The following is an 18608-nucleotide window of genomic DNA, read 5'->3' as shown; positions in this document are numbered from 1 at the left end:
TTATAAAGAATTCGAAACAGGGGTGTGTTTGTGAATGAATGACGTGTATATGTCGTGGCATTATGCGGTTTGCAGGGGGGCGTCCAGCGTGAGGGGGGATGCTTGGCAGGAGACACGGGGTCTGGAGGTAGACATGGGAACAACAACCCATGCTCTATAGACCACTTTGAAGTGTACATGGTCTTTGGCACCTCTTGGCCTTTATCGCTCCCTGACAGCTCCACTTGCCAGCACAAGTACCCCGGTGCGAACTGCCTTTGATAGGGCGGGGGGTGGATTGGGGCGGTGGTCGTGCAGACAAGACACAGGAAGACTCGTGAATGGAGACACACTTATGTGGATTGCAGGGGGCCGTCCAGCGTGAGGGGGGATGCTTGGCAGGAGACACGGGGTCTGGAGGTAGACATGGGAACAACAACCCATGCTCTATAGACCACTTTGAAGTGTACATGGTATTTGGCACCTCTTGGCCTTTATCACTCGCTGACATCTCCACTTGCCAGCACAAGTACCCCGGTGCGAACTGCCTTTGATAGGGCTGGGGGTGGATTGGGGCGGTGGTCGTGCAGACAAGACACAGGAAGACTCGTGAATGGAGACACACTTATGTGGATTGCAGGGGGCCGTCCAGCGTGAGGGGGGATGCTTGGCAGGAGACACGGGGTCTGGAGGTAGACATGGGAACAACAACCCATGCTCTATAGACCACTTTGAAGTGTACATGGTCTTTGGCACCTCTTGGCCTTTATCGCTCCCTGACAGCTCCACTTGCCAGCGCAAGTACCCCGGTGCGAAATGCCTTTGATAGGGCGGGGGGGTGGATTGGGGCGGTGGTCGTGCAGACAAGACTCGTTTGCCACAGGGCCTCACCAAGGAGAGGCCATCTAACTGCATGTAAGAGGCAGGCTGCAGGATCTAGTACATGGAAGGCAGGGGGGTGAGTTTATAAATACCTCACCCTCCCAGGAGAATATATGGGTGCAGTTCACCCTGGAGACCCTGGATGCCTAGGCAGTTAGTCAGCAGCAGGCTGGCCTGTGGTGGCAAGGCGGCACGGGCCAGAGGGGGTCATCTCTGTACCCGGTGCCCAAAAGGATGATTTATTATGATCAACCATATTGATTATTTACCTATAACCATGTTTTGTATCAATAAAATCCAACGGCCTTTTATTGCCAACGCTTGAACAAAGTGGTGTGGTAAGTATTTTTGGGGGAGGAGGCAAGGCCGGGAGGCTTGATGCCAACCTGCAAAATAACATATGTATATCTGCTGCATATGGGTTCAACGGTTATGTGGATTGAAGGTGGGCGGCCAGCGTGAGGGAGGATGCTGGCCGGAGACATGTGGTGTGACAAGACAAGGCACAGGAAGACTATTCAATGGAGACACACTAGATTCATTTAAAAAATCAAAACAACCATTGTTAAAATATATGTTGGGTTTTATTTTAGATCTTAATTTCAATTGAACATAAATAATAAACATTGCACATTGTAAAGTTCCGGTTGCAGCACATCCAGGGAAAATCCGCGGTATTGTCCACTGTCGCTGGGGAAATGTTGTCTAATGGCAAGTACCGCACAGGCAGGTATTACTCTCCGAACGCGGTGTCCGAGCCTCCCGTGAAGCCACCAAGTGAAGCAACGATAGGCCACCAGCCTGTACCACCTGTGAAAATGAAAGATGCAAACTGTATTAAAATGACAAAACTTTCTTATCACTGTCGATTCAGGTAAAAAATGTCATTCTGCTTTGAAAAAAATTCTATCTAGAAAATGCACAATATGGAACCAATTTACATGCATTCGAATGACATGTAGATGTAATTTTATATGTGGGAGACGACCATGAAATAGTAGTGGCATCACTGACATCACAACCAGAGTATACTTACTCGTTACTCGGATTACGCGGACGAACAGTGCCGCGAAGTTCGTGCATAAGCACCATCATCATCCTCAACACGGTCCGTAAGAGGCAGGCTTCCCTGAACTCTGGCAGCTCGGTGATGCATTGCGGACTTGGCTCGCCTTCCGAAATGTAGGCCAAGCACCCGGAATTTTCACGGCAGCAGCAGTTCTCCTCCTCAGTTGGCATTAGCTCGCACCGATTGCACGTGCACCAGGTGGATGCGACATGGTCCAGGCTCTTCATCCGTTGACTGGTCCTCCCAACTGCCGTCCGAATCCCCATCGTTTTCGCGTGCTTGCCTTTCCAGTAGTTCTTCCTCGGTGTACTCGGGCTCGTACATATACGGCATTATTGTAGCCATTGTGTGGTAAAGAAAGTAAAATAATTTACAGAGATGGTACAGGTGTTCACAAGGCCTAGAAGCGGCGAAGGTAGCTGACCAGAGCACAGAAACGAGTCACAGAATACTCAAAGTAACACAGAGAGAGTAATGGAATCGAAAATCTGCTGTGTTGTGAAACGGTGTGTTTATACTTATTGAGGAAAGAGGCGTCCTGCCATTTCCATGGCGACACTTCATTAGCTGTGTCATGTCACGCGGGAGACTGGGGTCTGCCGCTCCCATTTCCTCCTGGCGAGTCTACCCGCGCGTTCGCGTCTGGGGACTCGCCGGGAGGGGAGCGACTGGTTACGGGGCCGGCGGCCTTCGGCGCATGCGCGGGAGACCTCTGTCTCGGTTCCGCGCATGCGCCGTGGACTGGGCTCGCCTCCTTGGAGGGGCTTGCCTTCCAGGCCCCGTTGTGGGTTCGCCGGCGCCCGGAAACGGAACGGCTTGCGTTCCAGGCCTCTCGGGCGCCGGCGGCCCATAAAAGAAGCCGCGAGTCGAAGCGGGTCGCGTCTCAACGCGGTTCGCTTCGCTCACCTCGTTGTTCCTGCCTCCAGCACTTACCTGGGTCCTGTCCTGGGCCAGCCTGCCTCCAGCCCTTACCTGGGTCCTGTCCTGGGCCAGCCTGCCTCCAGCCCTTACCTGGGTCCTGTCCTGGGCCAGCCTGCCTCCAGCCCTTACCTGGGTCCTGTCCTGGGCCAGCCTGCCTCCAGCCCTTACCTGGGTCCTGTCCTGGGCCAGCCTGCCTCCAGCTCTTACCTGGGTCTTGTCTTGGTCTAGCCTGCCTCCAGTCTTTACCTGGGTCCTGTCCTGGGCCAGCCTGCCTCCAGCTCTTACCTGGGTCCTGTCCTGGGCCAGTCTGCCACCAGCCTTTACCTGGGTCCTGTCCTGGGTCAGCCTTCCACCAGCCCTTACCTGAGCCCTGTCCTGGGTCATCTACCACCAACTGTGTATCTGGGTCCTACCCTATGCTAGCCTGCACTCTCCTGTTCCATCCTGGGCACGTTTAGACAGTTCTTTATTTGGCCAGACAGCAAGCTCCATCTGACCTCCCTCTTTCCTGTCTTGCCTGACTCCGAACTTTATCCTGTGTACCATTGGAACCATCAGCACCAGCCAAGCTCCTTTTGCCTACTGCGAATTCCCTTTCTGCCACACTGGTCTATCTACCAACTGTCGCTGCACAGAGGTTCTTGGAAGATTCATGGTCTCGACAACAAACTCCACCTGGACTATGGTTCCATCCGTCTGAGCCTAACAATCCTCTTGTCACGCTTATCTGGAGAGTGCCTTTCGTGACATTGGGAGTTGGTCCATCCTCCACCCAGTTCCTCTTTTGGGTGGTGGAGAGGCTGGTTCCTCGTGCCACTAGTTCATCAGTTCCCGGACTCCAGACTGGCGACCTCTGCGAGACCAACCACCAAGACTGCAGGTACGCGGTCCTCTCGGGCCAACCAGCTTGACAAGCTGAGGCGCAGCGATTGTTGACACGAAACATGCTTTGGCGTTGGGAAATGGGCAGTACGCGTCTGCTGATGTCAGGCTCAGGGGCGGGGGATTTGATTTAGTGCCGCAAAAGCAGGTGAGCCAGGTCGATGGGGGGAAATGATAGGATTATCAGAAAATGGCGGCTGATTTCGAGTGCGTTAATGGACGAAAAGTCGGGTAAGGTCCATAGGAAAGTTTTCTACGATCAACCGATTTATGCTTAAAAACACATGGCCGAACCGTAGGGACAATAAAAAAAAAGTCCCGGAACTATCCTTTAATAAATGTCGACAATAAGATTTTTTGCTAAGGTTCTGGCCAATCGCCTCCTCCCACTGATGCCTGATTTGGTGTTTGCAGATCAGTCGGGGTATATGCCAGGCAGGAACCCGATGTACGGCTTGCGCCATTTCGTCGGGATCGTTTCAGCGCTGCAGCCTGAAGCGCAGGTGATAGTGGTACTGCTGGATGCCAAAAAGGCATTCGACTGTTAAATGGCCTTATCTTTATGCAATTCTCCGGAAGCTTGGCCTGGGTAAATGTTTCATCTCACTGGTTTCACTCCTTTATACAGCTCAGGTGGCAAGGATCATAGTGGGCATTGCCACTCCGGAATGATAGTGACGGGGTGAGGAACGAGGCACGGATGCCCCTGGTCTCCTTTCCTTTTTGCGCTCGCGATGGAACCCCTGGGTGCGAGACCATCGCATACAGCGGGGTATACAGCTTGGTCCACATCAGCTGATTATTTCATTATACATAGACAACTTGCTATTATTTCCAAATGACCCCGTCCATGGCCTACCACCGGTAATGGTGAGGTGTTAAAATTTGGGGAGCTTTCCTGGTTGAAGGTAAACTGGAGTAAATCAGTGGTCTTTCCGCTTACCAGTGGGACTGTGGCGTTTGACAAAGGCTTTGGGCTTCTCTGGGAGACTGATAGTACTCAACATCTAGGAGTCAAGATCTCATGGGACCCATCCATACTGTTTGACGATAATTATGGTAGAGCCATTCACTCTATTCAGGATTTAGTGGTGCAGTGGCATGCCCTCCCTCTTAACTTGATGGGCCGCATCTCGATAGAGGAATTTGGGCAAGACAATCATTTTAACTATCTGTTTCTCAATAGTCCACTATTCCTTTCTACTGTTTTCTACCTCCGGATGTGGGGGATTATCACTGACCTGATCTGGGCCGGGAAACAGGCCAGGATAGCATACACCACATTGATGCAGCTGCATTGAAAGGGGGGCCTTGCATTGCCGGACCTGGAGCGATATTATTGGGCGGCCAATTCACCAGAAAAATATTCCTCCCCTTTAAATTTAGAGGCGCGCAGGGGTGCGGCCCTGGAAGCATACACTCCCCTGACAATCCTCGGTCCACTTTTTTTCCCTCATCGACGGGAACGGACCACTTTCACCAGCACTCCTCGGTTTGGCTTCAGCTTTGTAATTCCACGTGCTCTTCCCCGGATACTGTCTTTTTGTCTTTCCCTTCTCATGTTTAAACAGGTACTCAGTCCTCTGGCACCACGCTCCTCCCTGGCGCATGTCGACGGCCTTGGGCTGCAGCAGGTGTCCAGCCTGCGAGGGGCTCTTCCCCATGTCCTGTGCCTCCGCTGCCTTGGCCCCAACTACAGCTGCAAGGGCTGTACGGTGTGTGACAGGCTTACACCGTGAGCACTGAGAACAGGTTAGCAAGGTATAGTGAGCTCTTTGAGAAGTCGCCTCCAGAGGACTTGAAGAACTTCATCAAGGCCCAAGGCTGGCTGGGGGGGGGGGTGAGAGGGGAAGAGGGGGAGAGGGAGGTAGGGGGGAGGGTGAGAGGGAGAGGGAGAGAGACTCTGACTCTCTTGCATTCCACACACACAATTGACGCGTGAGATTCGCGGACCCCTGGATCCCATCAGTAATGTCCACGGTCTACCGCCTCCTCTCTCTCCTGACCTCCACTCCCACAGATTGGGACAGCAACTCTGTTGGCGGAAATTCGATTGCTCATAAACAGCCAGGCAGTGGAAGAAGTCCCAACCTCCCAGCGGTGTATGGGCTTCTACCCCAGGACTTTCACCATACACAACAAGAACCCGGCTGGCCTGAGAGTTGTGTTGGACCTTTCCACCCTGAACCTTTCCCTCCCGCTTCAAAAGTTCAAGATGGTTACCCCAGCGCTTATTGCAGAGAGACTGTGCAGGGGAGACTGGATGTGCTCCCTGGATCTAAAGGATGCTTACCTACAGGTCCCGATTTGGCAGCCCCATCGGTCCTTCCTGTGGTTCAGGATCATGGGCTTCCATTTCCAATACAATGTTCTACCCTTTGGCCTCAATTCAGCCTGATGGTCTTTACCAGGCTTATGAATGCAGTAGCAGCTCTTCTGAGGGCCCAAGGTCACCATGTCTATCCATACCCGGACGACTGGCTCATCGGGGCGAGATCCCCGCAGGCTGTCCACCATACCTCATCCGCCCTCATGAACATGCTACACGACTTGGGATTCTCCATCAATCTCAAGAAATCCCAGCTGATGCAGAGTCTAACTTTCCTTGGCCTCATCTACGCTACGAGATCCAACAGAGTTTTCTCCTCAGAGGACAAGATCGCAGCCATCAAGAGGGCCATAAGAAATGTTCTTAGCATAGAAGTGACCTCAGCATGGTGGTACCAGCACCTCTTGGGTATCATGGCGGCATGTCTTCTGGCAGTGCCTTATACAAGACTCAAAATGAGATTACAGCTGCACTTCTCAGCCTCATGGAATCAGGAGGTTCACAGGCGGAACTCGTCAGCATTCCTCCCTTCCTACACCAGGACCTAGTCTGGTGGAGCACGGACTGCAACCTGAGTATAGGCAGGCCCTTCCGACAACCAGCAGCGCAAGTCCAACAGATTTGTTCTTGGAGGGCTAGGGAGCTACCCTGGACAACCACAGCGTCCAGAGTTTGGTCCCTTCAGGAATAAGAGGCCCATATAAATTGGCTACAGATAAAGGCCATCTTGCTGGCTTTGAAGGCCTTCCTACCGCTCATCAGTGGCAAAATGATCCTCATTCAGACTGAAATCTCCACCAGCATGTACTACCTCAACAAGCAGGGAGGCACCAGGTCCCCTCCTTTATGCACCCATGGTCACATCCCTTCTGCAGGAGACCACAAGCATCTCCAAACATGTTTTGGCCTTGTTGAGCTGCATCAATGAGGAGTATCTTGGGTCTCTAGACTCAGCAGGCATGGGACCCATGTTTGGGCATACTTACCCCATTTGGGGTGACTACAGCAAAACAAAAGGGATGATGGTTGGAAGGTTTAAAATTAATCTCAACCTCTGGCATTGCTCTGGGCAATCCTCCAGACCATCGTTCTTCGCCTGCCAAGCCACTATATTTGCGTTCCTATAATTATGCAGAGTGCCTCCACTCACTGATTAACGTCCAGTAGGACCCATATCTTCTTTTATAAAATGCTGTACTCTTGACCACCCCATCCATAATACTGGAAGTGTTTATAGCGTCTTTTTAAAAAATATAATACAGTAGTCTCTGGAACATTAGTCAAAATAAATGTTGCAGACAACTTTTTTTCATAAAATGAACACGTTTATTCCATGACCGTTTGGTACATCAGTAGTATGGCTGGGATGAATACCAAATAAGGTGTTTTATTTATATATTTGCAGTGAACAGTCCCTTTTGAGTATGATCATTTAATTAGGCTACACAAGGTCTAACTCCTAATTCTCTGGTTTGCAGACAACCAAGTGTGCCCTCACCTTGGAGCAACCTCCTTAAGACTTCCTTTCTTCATTTTTCTATACCCCTGGCACCTGTTGGAAAACCCTTCATTTTCTATCCCAGTTAAGGACTATATAAATGCCGTTCCTGTGGGGTGACCTTTTCCTTTGACCTACTTCGGCCACAAGGCTAGACGCTGCCCTCACCTAGAGTGATGAGGGACTTCTTGAGGTGAGAGTAATTTGCCATTTTCTTTGCTGCTGAATGGGCAACTCACTTCGTCCATGGACACTGCTTGGCTTCTATAGAGATACACCTTACTCTAAGTGGCACTATTAGTAATAACCTCACCTCCCTTTTCTGTCTCAATATAATTTGGGAGGCAAACTACCCTGGATAAATGATGACTGCCCTTCCTTTCTCTCTTTCTCTCCACCTGGTTTAGATTTCGGTTTTATATATAAGACACTCTGCTTGTTAGCCTGTCTGTTCTCTATCCATAATATCTTATATGTTTCCTGGTTGCCTCACTCATGCCTACGCACACAAACTAATCCCTCCAGAGATCTCTCTCAGTTGGTATTAGTCCACAAAATTGCATTTTTCATGTGATTTCTTGTTTGGATTCTGTCCTAAATGGGACTCTATTCACAGCAACACCCATCCAAACCATATTATCTTCAATTCCATCAAGCACACTCCTCAGTGAGAGCACCTGCATCTTGGTCCTGTCATAAGTCCCCATAGTGTTTGGCTCGTTCCACTGTCAGTCATTCAGTCACACCCTCATAGTTATCCTTCCCAGGCTCCCTGAAGATGCCATGCTGCCATCTACTGAGAGGCCTGCCCCTGCATTACTTAGCCTCCAAACCAATGAACAATCAGCTTGACTTCACACCAGGAACTCTGAAATCTGTAACCCTTCGATCCAAATTTACATTTCAGCAACGATAGGCGCTACGACCAGAGAGAGGATTCTCAGGGCTCTGTAGCTCAAACCAACAATAGGAAGTACCAGCTAAGAAGAGCTTATCCTGGTCAATTATTTCCAACAGGAATTGAAAAAATGAGCTTTCAACTTTTTTTGAATCTCATTAGATCAGAACATTCCCTAATTTCCAGTGGAAGGATGTTCAAGTATTTAATGGCAATAACCCTACTGAATTTACCAATTGCTCTCACTCTACGAAATCTCAGAACTGGTAGGAATATATCTGATGAAGATCTAAGAGACCAGCTAGGCACACACGAAGTGAACCCCGTGCTCCCCTATAAAAGGGTACAGCCCTATACGGTCTTGTGAATAATAGTTAATAGCTCAAAGTTCATTTTGGTTTGATTACGCCGTTAGTCTAGTTTTTTTTAACACTGGAGCCTCAAGCTGTTGGTGTTCTGAGCAGCCATGTTCTGATGTACTTGGAGAAATTGGATTATGTATTTATTGGATCTGGCATAAAGACAATTACAAAAATACAGCTTTGATCCAAATACAGCCATCGCTATAATACTCAGACAGAATTTGATAGAAGGGGAGGGTTGAAGCCGTCCGAGAATCAGGATAGAAATTAATAGAGCTAATCAAACTACTAGAGTGCGGTATCATGGATAATGAAGAGCCATGTATAAAACCCAGTGTAATTAGCTCCTTTCTGTACTTGAATAGTGCACTTAGTTGTAGAAACTACAACAAAGGCTCCTTCTGCAATATGTTTGAAATAGGGATCAAAACTAGTTCTCTCTTGGCCTGATTAGGGCCCAACCAGTTAGACATTTGGAGCCAGCTTGTGCTAAAAAGCGGAGTGGAAGAATTTAGCATTGATTCTGCTGTTTAGACAATACGAATGGAGCAAACAAGTGTAGCTCCAATATGTATTCTCAAAATATGTTTTCTCAGGGAAAAATTAAAGCTGGCTGCTTTTTTTTTTTTACTACGTTTGGTGCATAATATTAAAAGAAATGTAATAAACACCTTTCATTTTATGTTATGTAGCAAAGATAGTACAACAAAGTCCGATTAATTTTTGCCCATGTGCAAACGTCTTTAGATAATATGGATTGTGACAAAACCGGTTTGCTCTGTTTTGTATTAAAGCATTAGCTCCAATTTTTGCACTGGTCAAATGTTAAATAATTGGGACCCGATGGAACATTTCTTGAAAGACGGTGTTAATACCTTTCCCATTGTCTTCAAAACGACTCTCGAGTTAAAAAATAATCTGGGTGTCATCTGCATAGTTCTGGAACCTTACTCCTAGGTTGACTAAAGTTGTCTAAGGGTTTTACATAGGTATTGAAAAGCAGAGGAGAAATGCGCAAACCCTGTGGTACACCCCATGTCAAAACCTCAGACACAGACACCCATTTTTTTACTGTCACTCTTGAGCATCTGTTGGATAGAAAAGACTCAAACTGTCACGACTCGCTCCCTTCGCTCCCGTTCCCACCACTTGGGGGCATGATTTGGGGTTTATTCCCTACTGGATTTTTCCTCCGAACCTTATGCTACAGTGCTCTGATGAATTGGGAGCGCTAAAACCTTATTTTCCAAGTTACTTCCCTTCCGGATCCATTCTAGGTTTTTGGCAGCCAGCATGCTACTTTGATCAAATGACTATGCTTCCCAGAATGCCTGGCTCACTGCTTCACCTCCTCCCTTGCAGGACAAGGTTGGGTGGAGGATAGGCAACACCTGTGGCTGCAGGTGCAGCAGGCGGCACACCTGATGGGTGTGCTCGTTAAGCAGCTTTAAAAGCCTGTTTACTTCAGTCCAGCGCTGGTCATCGTTGCAGTGTTCCTGTTGTGACTAGTCCCTTGTTCCTAGCTTTTGTGCCTAGTTCCTAGTTCCTGTTTCTTGTTCCTCCGCCCTGGATTTCGGATTCATGTGCTAAATTGATTTCTGCTCCCTAGATTCCCTTTCTGTCTTCCTCTGTTAGCAGGCAGCATTTCTCAGTGCTTTCCCCTTTTAGATGCAGCCCAGTTTGTCTGTGTTCTATATTTCTTTGACTTTGTCCTTTGCTGCTGTAAACCTTTATGCCTTAGCCTTCCTCTTAGATTAGCTTTCTGTCTTTTCCTTGGAGGAGTAGGGGAAGTTTGCCTTGGTAATTTTGTTTTTCCCTGCTCCTGATCCTTACTTTCTATTGGGATCCATTCCATGTTTTCCATTGCACTTCTGCATTTATTTCCCATTTGATTATTAGGTGTGGTGTGCTGTTGTAGCTAGCTCCTGTGTGAATGCCTATGTTTTCCTCACTATTCTGTAATCACTATTCCAACTTAGGTATTTAGTTATCCTCCCATTGCTGTTATAGCCTTTCTGGGTCCCAGTTTGATCAACAGGGTTCGTGGGCTTGCTGACATTCAAGAGGTTTTTCTCGTCCTCGTGAGTACTGTTTTTTAGTTCCCTTATTTAATACCATCAAGAGTGTTAGTTCACAGATCCTATCATTGCTTGCCCTCTACGTGGGTTTAGCACTGTCAGTACCTGTAACAGCAATTGGGGGTAAGGCACTTGCCGACTTTCCTCGCGGTCAGGTGCTTACCCCACATCCCTTTTCATATATTGGTTTTGTTGTCACACTCTATTTGCACTCCTGGGTTTTAGCATACATGAGTCTTGGTTCCTGTGTGCACGTAGTTAATTCAAGGCTATTCACTGTGTGATTTAGTGCACATTTCCCTTGCCATATTCGCTGCCTTTGTACTCGCCTGACTAATCCTGATACAAACCAATTGCAGCCCCGCTAGAGGCAGCTTTAAGACTATATTATAATGGTGATGGATCTCGGGCAGCGTTTTCCCCTTTACTGGGTAGGTAAATAGGAAGAAAAGCTTTCTGTGCCTACAAAATGATATGGGGGCTACACTTTTTTCTGCATCGGATTTCAGGGCCTATGGTAAAACCATTAATACCATTTTAACATTGTGCCTTTATACCATGGCCCCAACACATTTCCGCGCTGGTCCGGCCCCTTTTGCTATTTCTACATTGCGTGTACCACCTTCGTGTATCCCATTGCTCATAGTGTTTCGTTCTTTCCCTTTGCCTCTATACCCCCCATGTCTTTTGCCCATCCTCCCTCCTGCGTTTCCTTCCATACCTTGCTCCTACCTCCTCACTCACCTTCTGTCTGGGCCCAGTTCTCGTCCATGTGTCTGTCTCATGCCCTCTTCCAACAAAATTGAAAGCCTCTGACCTTTCCACTTGATGGTGTGTCTGACACATGACTGAGTTGGATGAAATGCAACCCTCGGCAGTCCTCACCCAACTGAGGGGTCAGAGGGGCACGGGCAAGCATGGTGTCTGTTTAGTACTCACTTATAATAGCCCAAAGAACATCCCTCTCTTATTTCTTTCCTTTTCAGGAGCATTGCAGTGTCAGAGGAGAAGCTGGTGATTAGCGCATCCTGGGCCAAAGATGACGACATCAGCCGCCTCTTGAAGTCACTTCCCAATTGGATAAACATGACGCAGCCCAAACAGATGAGACCAAAGAGAGAAGAAGATGAAGATTTCATACGGTAAGTGGAAATGGGTTTACTAGGAGCCTATTGGGGGTTCCAATTGGAGAATTTGTATTGCTTCTGGTTATCTTTTGGGAGGCTTACCTTTCGAGAATTAATATGAATCTACACAAGCAGTTTGTAGAATAAATTTGCTGAAGGATGTTGTGGTTCCAAGTAACAATAGCACTGGACAGATTTGTGATTGGGATCCCCTTTGACCAATTTGTAATGTGCTAACTCTACAAGGGCTGCTGTGAAGTAGCAATCCCATTAAGTTGCTCAGAGGTGAGGACGGCATTTTCTGCATCATTTACAGGAGGACAGATAGGCATTTTGATTGTACTCTACTCAAAGCTACATTTCATACATTGAACGATAAAGACCACACTACAGTTTGGACCTTGTGAGAAATGGGCGCCATTACACAATTTGAGCCATAGGTTCTGTTGGAATAGTCAGAGTTGGATAGCAGTGGCCAGTGTTTACATTACCCTTAATTTGCTTTGGAAATTGTCTGAGGGTCCAGGGCTCTGTACTCCCCCACCCCCCCCCTAATTTTTAACAATCCTCTTCCAGCTGATAGGCAGCGGTTGTCTATTCTGTGACGCTTACATAGATTTTTCACATATTCCATGAGAGCTTGAACAGTAGTGCTACAATCAGGGGGATTAGGTGTGCCACAAAGGTAGATGGTGCATAATTGTCTATGCTTTTGTAGCAAATTTGACATTCCTGTAGTGGGGCAGATGCCTTGATGCTCTCTACAGACTATATTACCATTGTACAGAATCTGCACTTGCCACTAGCCATTGGCTAGCGTTATTCGACTTTTGGCGAGTAAGAAATTGCATGCTGTGTGTATGTACAGAATTGAGGTGGCAAGTGACTTTTTTAGCTTGGAACTTGATTTATTTGTCCCCTGATCTATATAACCCAATCCTCATGCAAAGTACAATAATCTAGGAGGGATTTCTCATCCTGATTTCTCATTTGTGCCTCAAGGAAAATCAGTGATAAAAGTTGTATTCTGAGTTGTCTGAATAGTTTCATGCCTTTGCTCCACATCAAGCGCAGCTGTGTGAAGCCAAAAGGAGCACTGAAAACCCAACTGTTCTATGCAACACACAGATCTTAAGACCTATTTATATACACATATTGTGTGTATTTATATATATCTATATATATCCCACAAACGCCAAATTGCTATGTAATGACGTCCTGCGTTGTAAGGAGCATACAAAAATCAAAATTGAATGAGTATAAAATCAAGCTGTTGTTGCAGTTTATGAATAAAATGACAGTTGTCGTATTGTAATGCATTTTGCCTGCCTCTGCATTCAAATGTACAGGAAAATTACACAAGCTTCAGATCAGAGAGCATATAGTCTAAATTCAACTATGGTAATATGAAGATGCAACCCCCTCAGAAAAAGTCCCATAGCTCGCTTAACAGTGTTGCAAAGTTTGTCAAAGGCATACTCTTACGTCCCATCCCCTTTACTCTATACTGCATGGGCGTCCCTTCCAAGGGACGGGAGACGGAACCTTTTTCACCCAAAAAAAACGTCTTCCCCTTTAAATTTATAGGCATGCAGGGGTGCGGCCCTGGGAGCATGCGCTGCCCTGACTCCGCCCTCTGGCGCCACACCTCAGTCCCCTTTTCTGCGTCGACTGGAATGGTCTGAATTCACCAGCGCTCCTGGGTTTGGCTTCGGCCATGTAGTTCCACGCGTGGATACCTCTGTCTTTTTTGTCTGTTTTGTCTTTTTATCATATAGGTACTCGGTCCTCAGACGTCCCGCTCCTCCCCGGCGCATGTCGACTTCCACAGGGTACAGCAGGTGTCCATCCTGCGACGGGCTCTTCCCAACTTCAGACCCCCATGCCCTTTGCCTACATTGCCTTGGCCCAGACCACGGTTGGCAAGCTTGTACAGCGTGCAACGCCCCGTCATCGAGGTCTCTGAAGAATAGGCTAGCCAGGTGGAGGGAGCTTGTCACGAAATCGCCTCGAGAGGACCTGAAGGACTTTGTCAAACATCATTCCAGGCCCAAGGTACGGCCCCTGTTCTCAATCGCACCCCGCAAGGGAGACTCCTTCCCAAGGACTCGCCTGCACGGGAGGGACCGCCCAAGTTCTACTACCAGCACGTGCACCAAGGCCTCACTGGCTACCGGCCTACGGGTCGAGGGATCCTCGGATCCTCCAAGATGACAGTGTTGAGGGACCCGGAGGTTCTTGTACCGGGTCTTCACCCGAGGGGCTACGCCCTTGTACCGGCAATATGTCCGAGGGGCCACGCCCTAGTACCGGCAATATGGCAGAGGGGACGCATAAACGCAATACTACCGGCCCCCGGGTTGGAGGTGTTACGCCTACCAGGCCTTGGCCTGAGGAGCACGGTAGGCCTCAAGATCCACACTCAAGAGTCCTGGAGGAGGCTGGGCCCAGCGAGTCGAGCAACACGACGCATGCGCATGGAAGGCAGCTCGACAAGATGGCCGCCGTGCCAGACATCAGCACTTGTCCGATGCCGCACCAGGAACGGGAATTCGGCGAAGAGCGAGTGTCAAGGTGGGACCTGTGTCAACAAGGTACATGGCCTATAGCCTATCCTTCATTTACGCAGGGTAGGTTCCCGCTATGTCCATATGGACATGGTATGCAGCGCCTCCAGAAGCCGTCCGCTACTCCGTCTATGTTCCCTACCGCCCCTCCAACCTGTGAGGACAGGTTCTTTGAGAGGTTCCTCAGCCTCATGAAGTCCCCTCGGATGGGGGTGATCCTCGGGGATGCCATCAGGGAGGTGCTTCCTCCAATGCTTCCAGTACCTCTAGCACTTCAGACTCCTCCTCCGGCCCCGGGGCAGCCTTTGCCACCGGCTCCGGCCCCCCAACCTGTTATGAATCACCGGCGTACCTGGTCGATTTGGCATCGTTGGCGTCACACTTCGTCAGTATATCGGAGTACACCCAAGATGGCGTACCATACTCCCAAGATGGCGCATCTTACCGAGAGTTCCATTCTAGACCTGCAGGACGGAAAACGGGAAGCGCCTCCCTCAAACCCGGAAACAGTACATCTGAACCAGAAGCCAGGACAGCAGTGTGTTGCTGCTGCTTATTGTAGTTATGTTACGTGAGTAATCGAGGAATAGTTTACGAACTTTCTACTGAATTCTCACCCTTCCGCCAACCTCCTTCGTTCCCTACCTACTTTCCTTTTGTGATTCCAGGCAATTCCCTTCTACGTGCCAGACGCGAATCTTGCCATTACTAAGAGACCACGGGACCCTTTTCAGAACCTTCCTTTGCTTCAAACGAAGACCCGTGGATACAAGACTACATTACCAATAACCCTTTCCGCTCAAGCCGCGGACAGTATCATTAACGCTTTGGGTAAGCAGAAGTCCTTAACAGAGTAATGATAGAGTTGAGCCTTCTAACTGCTTTCGAAACCTATCCTTTCCCTTTCTCTGTTCTTAAAGGAATCGAGCGTGTTTACCAACAGCAAGACTTCCTGCCAGTTTACACTCTTTGTCATCAAATCTGCATCCCGGAAAGGTACCTTCATTTCCGTTTCCCTTTTGATAGTCCCTCATTGGAAACACCCTATTAACTCTTCTTTTCTATTCTAGTCACATCCACGAGAAGTAGAACATATCTAATCCTACATACTTACAATCCAAGGGGGAAATCACTGCTCACTAGCAACGTTCTCTAGTTCCTCCAGACCAGCGCACTCAAATCACACAGGGTTTTTTCCCTTTCGAGGGTTTCCCTGCCGCAGTCTCTGGGTGCTTTATTTGTGAGCACGAAGAGAGTCTGGCAGGTGAACTTCTCATAACTTCTAGCTGTTCCGAAGACAAGGTAAGCTATACTTTGATTTGTACCATCTATCTGCCAACACTGAGGGTGAGGAGTAGTTTGACAGCAGAGGTAGATTGGAAAAATATAACGCAACCAGTTCCTCGGGTTGTTGCATACCAGCCTCCTCCACAGCTTCCGGTCCCAGTACCCCAGCCTCTGGCTCCAGCCACTCCTCCGCTGGTGCAAGATCCTCCTGACCCCCAGGCGGGCATGGACGATGAGGAGGATCCTGACACGCCATTGTCAGCCAAGGCTTTCCATGAACGTCTTGCAGGGCTTGCTGAGTACCTGGGCCTTCCTCAACCCGAGGTCAAGTAACCAGCAGAGGGCGTCCTCGCAGAAGTCCTCACGCAACACCCATCCAATGAAGTCAGCCTGGCCAAGAAGGGTTGGCTTAAGCCCCCTTCTGTCCATCCAGTCAATGGAAGCCTCCTCGGTTATCGCTGCAGCATCACTATACTCCAAGCCTCAGTCGTCCTCAGCCTCCTCATCTGCGGCGCTGCTAGGCAAGGAGAAGATCTTGGAGGTGTACGGGAAGAAACTTTACTCCAACGTGTCCTTGCATCTTCGTCAGGCCAACGCCGATGCCATGCTGGTGGGTCCGAATCAGAGGTTGTGGCAGAAAATTGCTGATTTCTTCCCAGAGCTTCCTACGCAGATCCAATCACGTTTCAAGGTGGGACTGGCTGAGGCCAAGCTGGTGGAGCAGGACATCATGGAGTCCGCCGTGGCCCACATTGACACCTCTGGCCGGGCCATCTGCATCGCCACGGACATGAGAAGAACAGCCTGGCTCAGTGAAACTAACTTTTATCCAGATGTCCAGGAACGCATATTACACCTGCCGTTCGAGGGGAGTGACCTCTTCCACTCCACCACGGACGAGGAGCTGGACAAAAAGAAAAACAGCTCACAAACGGCCAAGTCTTTATCCATCCTGACAAAGACAACACTCAAATCGTACACCCAGTCACAGCAGCGCTCCGACAAGGGGCGTACATACAGAAGGTTCCGCGACTTCCAAGGTCCAGCTGGACCGCTCGCCGACTGCACATCGGCTCAAGCAACAAAAAGTGGATGGGGGTTAAGGGCTTTTTCAAGCCCCCCCTCCTCCGCAACAGGATCTGAGGTAAAGAAGGCATGACACGCCCCTCCGGGTCCACGTGTCTCCAGTGGGGGGCAGGCTTGCTCTCCATGCACCTTTCTGGTGCCCAGAATATACCATACCCCTGGATCTTCTCCGTAGTATACCGCCTACCCATCCCAGCCTCTCCTCCCTCCTCCACTCCACTCCCTCAAGTTGGAACAACAACTCTTCTGGTGGAGATCCGATCGCTCGTAGAGGGCCAGGCCGTGGAGGAAGTCCCAGCCTCCCAGCGAGGCGTGGGCTTCTACTCCAGAATTTTCACCATTCAGAAAAAGAACCAGGTGGGCGTGAGAGTTGTGCTGGACCTTTTCACTCTCAACCACTCATTACCTCTACAAAAATTCAAGATGGTTACGCCAGCTTTTATAGCGGAGACATTGTCCAAGGGAGACTGAATGCGCTCCCTGGATCTGAAGGACACGTATCTACACGTCCCGATATGGCAGCCCCATTGTTCTTTCCTATGGTTCAGGATCATGGGCTACCATGTCCAGTACAAGGTCCTTCCTTTTGGCCTCAACTCGGCCCCCCGGATATTTACCAGGCTCCTGAATACTGTGGCTGCCCTCCTCAGGGCTCGGGGCCTCCACATCTACCCATACCTCAACGACTGGCATGTCAGGGCTACATTGCCGAAAGCAGTTCATCACACTTCCCAGGCACTTATGAACACACTGCATGATCTGAGCTTTTTGCTCAATCTCAAGAAGTTGCAGCTGCAACCATCGCAGACTGACATTCTTGGGCCTCATCTGTGACACGTTCTCCGAGGGGGAGTTTCCGTCAGAGGACAAGATCACAGCCATCAAGAGGTCCATTACTCACTTCCTCAGCAGAGAGGTGACCTCTGCCTGGTGCTACCAGCACCTGCTGGGTCTCTTGGCAGCAGTCCTACTAGCCGTCCCCCACACGAGACTCTGGATTAGGAGGATACAGCTGCACTTTGCGGCATCATGGAACCAGGAGCGGGGCTCTCCGAGATGATCCATGTTCCTCCATCTCTCCACCAGGACCTCACATGGTGGTCCAGGCACTGCAACCTACGGACGGGCAAGCGCTTACGGCCTCCCACCTCACAGGTCACCATCACCACAGACTCCTCTCTCGAGGGATGGGGATCCACTCTGGATGATCTCTTGGTCCACGGCACCTGGACCCGACACAAGCAGGAGTACCACATCAATTGGTTGGAGCTGAACGCCACCTAGCTAGCGCTCCGACCATTCATCCCACTTATCAGGGGCAACGTTGTCCTCATCCAGACAGAAAACTCGACCAGCATGTACTATGTCAACAAGCAGACAGGCACCAGCTCCCCTCCACTGTGCAGAATGGCAATTTGGCATGTGGGAGTTGGCCCTGAAAAATGACATCTACCTCACGGCAGTCCACCTTCCGTGGGAATCCAACTTGGAGGCACAGGCTCAGCAGGTTGGGAGCGGACAACTACGAGTGGCAGTTAAACGACCTCGTTACTCAGGAGATGTTAAGCAGATGGGGTCGCACCCAGGTGAATGTCTTTGCCACCTAGCACAACAAGAAGTGCCCTCAGTTCACCTCCTGGCAG

At 49.5% G+C, this 18608-nt stretch overlaps 1 protein-coding gene across 1 annotated transcript in view; it reads left to right on the top strand.

The window, feature by feature from the left end:
- EXOC4 (exocyst complex component 4) overlaps positions 1-18608 on the top strand; it is a 2700837-nt gene that overhangs the window by 2046769 nt on the left and 635460 nt on the right. The window contains exon 13 of the mRNA XM_069629625.1: positions 11885-12040. Within this exon, the coding sequence (XP_069485726.1) occupies positions 11885-12040 (156 nt within the window). The remainder of the gene's footprint in view (positions 1-11884; positions 12041-18608) is intronic.

The sequence above is a fragment of the Ambystoma mexicanum genome, chromosome 12, assembly GCF_040938575.1.
Source record: "Ambystoma mexicanum isolate Mex_15411 chromosome 12, UKY_AmexF1_1, whole genome shotgun sequence".
Classification (NCBI taxonomy): Eukaryota; Metazoa; Chordata; class Amphibia; order Caudata; family Ambystomatidae; genus Ambystoma; species Ambystoma mexicanum.
This window is presented reverse-complemented; position numbering and strand designations above follow the sequence as displayed.